At 43.4% G+C, this 5,863-nt stretch overlaps 1 protein-coding gene across 1 annotated transcript; it reads right to left on the reverse strand.

Annotated features, from left to right (window-relative positions):
* Positions 1 to 1,021: 1,021 nt before the first annotated feature.
* Positions 1,022 to 1,972, reverse strand: LOC135886044 (olfactory receptor 11A1-like). Its single transcript, XM_065413935.1, has one exon. The coding sequence runs from the start codon at positions 1,970 to 1,972 to the stop codon at positions 1,022 to 1,024; it is 951 nt and encodes a 316-aa protein (XP_065270007.1).
* Positions 1,973 to 5,863: the final 3,891 nt, after the last annotated feature.

The following is a 5,863-nucleotide window of genomic DNA, read 5'->3' on the forward strand; positions in this document are numbered from 1 at the left end:
GATTTTCAGTGGCACTCACACTGCCCGGGTCCTGGCCACCGGTCCTGGGGGCTCTGCATTTTAAATTAATTTTAAATGAAGCTTCTTAAACATTTAAAAAACCTTATTTACTTTACATATAACAATAGTTTAGTTATATATTATAGACTTATAGAAAGAAACCTTCTAAAAACATTAAAATGTATTACTGGCACACGAAACCTTAAATCAGAGTGAATAAATGAAGACTCAGCACACCACTTCTGAAAGGTTGCCGACACCTGCACTATACACTGAAATGGAAGTACAAGATTTATATTCCAATTGATTTATTTGATAATTGTATGGTAAAAATCAGAAAGGCAGCAATTTTTTTTAGTAAGAGAGTGCTGTGACACTTGTGTATTTTTATGTTTGACCTTTGCAAACGAGTAGTTTTTAAGTGAGGTTAAATTAGGGTTAAAGCTTTATAACTGCTAAAACACAAATTGTCTCCAGCACATGCAAAACCATACAAAGTAAATAGCCTTAAATCAAATTGTTGTATGTTCTCAAGCTGCATTTTTCTTTCTTTGCCAGTCTGTAGCTTTCTATAATTTTCTATCGAAATATTTTTTAGTCAGTTTGAGTGTGCATGGTGAAATCAACATGTACTGATATTTACAGATTAAAATCTAATGCTTCCAAGCCTATTTGTACTGTGCACAACAATTGTTATATAAAGTGGGTACAATGGGTAAATTACATTTGAATGGTGTGTTATTTTAATAGGTGAATCCCTGCTCCATTGAAGTCAATGGGAGTTTTGCCATTCATTTCAGCAGGGTCAGGATATCACCTAATTTTTTTGACCCTGGAGAAGTCTTGATTTTCCTCACTCTATTGGGTTAGCAACTCCATTCTTCTTTGCCACAAGTCATCACTAGCTATTCTGAAGAAATGACCACACAACACCAAACAGAAAGATCCGTTTCCCACATTCAGTAAATCTCCACAGTTTATTGCCATTTCATTGACAGCTAAAACAATGACCTACCAGTTTCTAAATTCTTGTGAAAGCCATAAATTTACTGACTGCTTTTCTTAGGGCCTTTTTTACCTCTTTGTTCCTCAGGCTGTAGATGAGAGGATTGACCAGGGGTGTCAGGACAGTGTAGAAGATGGAGAACACTTTGTTCAGGTCTCGCAGTATCTTAGTTTTGGGGAGGAGATAAACAATGATCAGGGTCCCATAGAAAGTTGTAACCACAATGAGGTGAGAGGAGCAGGTTGAAAAGGCCTTTTGCCGCCCAGTGGTGGAAGGGATTCTCAGGATGGAGGTGATGATACAAATGTAAGATGTTACAGTCAGTAGAGATGGGGGCAGTGAACATACACCTGACAGGACAACACCCAAAAATTCTATCAGGCGGGTGTCGCTGCAGGAGAGGTCTATCACTGGGTTGAAGTCACAAAAGAAGTGATCAATCTTACCGGGGCCACAGAAAGTCAGTTGTGACATCAAAGAAGTTGTTATGGTAATAGGCAAAAACCCATTTATCCAAGACCCAGCTGCTAGCAGGACACAGAATCGGCCATTCATACGGGCTCCATAGTACAGTGGTTTACATATTGCTAAATAACGATCATAAGACATTGCAGCTAAGAGATAACATTCTGTGGCTCCAAATAAACCAAACAAATAATATTGTGTAAGGCAGCCCTGGACAGAAATGGTTTTGTCCCCCGTCAGGAGACTGGCTAGCAGCCTGGGCAGGATGGTGCAGGTGTAGCAGGTCTCCAACCAGGACAAGTTCCCCAGGAAGAAGTACATGGGAGTGTGCAGGTGCTGATCAGTTACAATGAGTGTAATGATTAGGATGTTCCCTACCATGGTCACAATGTAGATCACTGACAAAAGAAGAAAGAGAAGAATTTGCAGCTCAGGGATATTCCCAAATCCCAGTAGGATGAATTCTGTAGCTGTTTTATTGCCCCAGTCTGCACTGGCCATAGGTAGTAGCTAAAGAAAATCCTGCATCCCCTGGAAGAGAACATAAAAATATATTTCAAGATTAATACACCATTAGCAAATAATGCCATAAGTTTCTTTTTTTTAACGTCTTCTGCAGGTCACTAGAGGAATGCAACCCAAGCTGCAAACTGACAGACAACTCAATCTCTGTAACAGATTTTTGATCTCCACGAACAGCAGCTTAAAGACACTGTCATTCTATATGGACACTGAATTTATGACACGCAATATCAGGCTTGGTATTCATATGCTATAGAAGTACAGGTTATATCAGTGTGAAGAACTGCATGGAAAGCAATGCACAATAAAAATCTTTTATTTTATTTTTGTGTTGGCTTTAAAAAAATTGGTCAGCTTCATCTAGCTGCATGAATTTGTCATGTTCTAGATCAGGGGTTCTCAAACTGGGGGTCGTGACCCCTCAAGGGGTCACAAGGTTATTATGTGGGGGATCGCGAGCTGTCAGCCTCCACCCCCAAACCCTGCTTTTCCTCCAACATTTATAATAGTGTTAAATTTTTTTAAAATATTATTTTAATTTATAAGGGGGGGGTCGCACTCAGAGGCTCGCTGTGTGAAAGGGCTCACCAATACAAAAGTTTGAGAACCAGAACATTAAAATATTTGGAAAGCCCATTCAATGTATTCTCTGCAAGGGCGTTTTGTTTGATCCCACCCCATGCTGCCCTGGTCTGCAGAAGGCAAGCCATGAGCAGGAAACCGTGATTCTAAAGGACCGAGCATTTACATGGCGAACCGGAATGGCCAGAGTTACACGATTGAGAACTCAAAAACAAACCAAAGATAAAATTCAGAGGTTTGAAAAGGGAAATAAATCCCCCTCCCTTACTGTATAGGACAATTAAATGGCTAATTAAATGGGTGGGTTGGAAGAAAGCTGCGCTGTGCACCTACCTCTTAAGCAGCTTGTGCATATAATGGTTGGAGACAGGATACTACACTGGGTGGATCAATGATCTCATCTGATCTAGCTATTTCTATGGTTCCAAATTATACTCTTCAGGCTGAGATTTCCAAACCTGCCTTGGGGAGCGGGGTGCACAGTAAAGAGGCTATGCAAAGCTCAACCTATACAGCTAAAACATTGTTAGCATCTATGTAGCACTAAGTTTCTCAACAGCTCAGGGAGGCAGATCCCCCTCCTGAAATGTAAAACACAGCAGTGAGAAGAGAGGATGGACTTTATCAGCCGCTCACTCTTGTCCATCTGCAATTCTGATTTAACTGGAAAGAGTAATGAAGGTTGATTCACCTCTAAAACAGGTCTATTTCAAGCTGGAATTGTTTGATAGGACTCCTTTCTTTAGGATGGAGGTTCTACTGTCCATCTTCTAATGTAATCTCTCCATGTAGCTGATTTCCTTCAACAAGCAGATTTCAGTCTGGATGTCCTAGTTCTTCTTCCTGTTTGGTGTATGTTGTGCCTTGTATAAAAGTGGCCGTCTCTGGTGTCTCATTATTTACCCTTCTTGCAAGACGGTGAAATCTCCCAGGACACTTCTGTAGATGGGATTTTAAATCCATGTTTAGGACAACTGGGACATTGTTAAGAACGTCAAACTCTTAACCTCAAAGGGAACGAGTTGGAGGGCATATAACTCCTAACTTCAAAAAAAAAAAAACTCTTCTCCATTTTTTACTTCTTTACCACATATATTAAATTCCCCCAAACTTTGTGAAAGCAGAGTTAAGGTTGTCCAGAGGTGCCTTGTGCCCTTCCAGAATGAGGAAAGTCATTAAACTTAAACCTCTGAAAACCCTGCAGTGGAGAGTTAAAGTACACCCATGTCACTGCAACACGACTTTAACTCCGATTCCTGGAGTGGGCAATAGCCATCGTGTCTGAGTCAGTAGTGGGGGTGCAAAGTTTAAACCACTAACAGAAGTGGGGGATTCTCTAGCTCTTGATGTCTCCAGATCAAGACCAGAATATGCTTTTGTTATTAGACTAAATGCAAAAGTGACTGGAGAAATTCTCTGGCTTGTTATACAGGCTACAGGATCTGTTGGTCCCCTCTGACTCTGAAATCTACTTACCCATAATCAAGAGGTGTGAGGAAGGGCTAAGAGAATAGGGTGTTGTTGGGGTGTGTCCCACAGATTTGAATTCCAGCCTTTGTCTGCATGTGCTCCAAACGGGTTTGCTGTATGAGGCGTAGTTGTGTTGAGCCGTGGAGAGATCAGCTGGAGCAGCTTGTGATCAGATCTGTTGCTGTGATGTGAGGCTGCGCTTTGAGAGATCGACAGGGGAAAGGGGTGGTGGCTTCACACCGGATAAGGGAATGTGGAGCTGACAAGCCCCTCCCCCTGCCATCCACACCCATGTCCCCCTTCCAGTGTTTCTCCCCTCCCCTGGCCCAACACACCCTCCCCCCTCAATCCTCTCCCCTACCTCCCATCCCCATTTATCCACGAGTCATAAAGTTCAAGGCCAGAAGGGACCATAGGGACCATTAGGAGCTCTAGTCTGGCTCCCATATAGCATGTCACCCAGCTACCCATGTTTTGGACCCAATAACTTGTGTTTGGCTAAAGTATCTTCCAGAATGGCAGCCAGTCTGGATCCGAAGATATTAAGAGATGGAGAATCCACCATTGGTTTGTTCCAATGGTCAATCACCCCCACTGTTAAAAACATGGGCCTTATTTCTAATTTGAATTGGTCTGGCTTCATCTTCCAACCATTGATTCTTGTACTTCCTCTCTTGGCTGTCTTTACTGATGTCATACAGATCACATCACAGTTGCCTTTGCCAACCCAACTTGTCATCTCAAAGAGTGAAGTCAGGTTAGTTTGACAAGATTGGTTTTCCATAAGACCACGTTGACTGGCATTACTTATATTGCTAGCCTTTAATTCTTTATCGGTTGAACCCCGGCTCAGCTTTTCTGGTATTTCGGCCAGGATTGTTGTCAGGACAACCGGCCTATCGATACCCAATCACCCTGGTTGCCTTTTTTTAAAATTGGCACAACATTATCTTCCTCATTCCCCCTCCCCTTGCTGAGTTCCAACCCCGTCTCCTGTCTCCCCCCCGCCCCACACATTCCCCCTCACTCATCACCCTCCAATATTTCCTAGCTCTGCATCCAAAATAAGGATCTGGAAATGCAATGAGCAGCTCACCTTAGAGGAAGGGTATGTCAGAAATCCCTTGACCAAATGACTCTGCAACTTGTTTGTCTGAGATTGCACTCGGTTCCATTGCTCAGCATGGCTGAAATACTAACAGGTTAGTAGAGTCTTTCCATTTCCCTCTCATTGATCAAGGCGAATGTACTTGACAATGCTGCTAAAATAAAACCAGGGGCTACACATCGATTTTAGAGCCCTTTGAAATGATGCTGCCAAACCAGAAACCCTTCAGAATACAGGGACTGTGCCCGGGGCCCATGCTCCGAGAACTGCCAAGGACAGGGCTCAGACTCACAGTGCATGGGCAAAAAGAACAGGAGTACTTGTGGCACCTTAGAGACTAGCAAATTTATTTGAGCATAAGCTTTCGTGGGCTACATCCCACTTGTGCATGGGCGTAACTTTGGTTCAGCGACCATCGCCTGTAACCATCGAATTCTTGGGACAGCAGACCCACAAACGTTCACTCTCTTTGGCCTGCTTTCCCGATGCGCCGACCTGGAGTCCTTAACATAACCCTCAAGAGCTGTGACGCTTCCCGGGGGTATCCAGCGCTGTGTGGTACCCTGTTACCACCTGCCCTGAGTGTGAGGAAGTCTTGTCTGTGCCTGTTGGGGATCCACCGGGCATGGGCAATAACAGCACTCCCCCTAGGCCTAGGCAGGCCCACTGTCAATCTACAGGCTAGTTATAGGCTCGTTCTGACCCTTGAG

The sequence above is a fragment of the Emys orbicularis genome, chromosome 12 (genome assembly GCF_028017835.1).
Source record: "Emys orbicularis isolate rEmyOrb1 chromosome 12, rEmyOrb1.hap1, whole genome shotgun sequence".
Taxonomy (NCBI): domain Eukaryota; kingdom Metazoa; phylum Chordata; order Testudines; family Emydidae; genus Emys; species Emys orbicularis.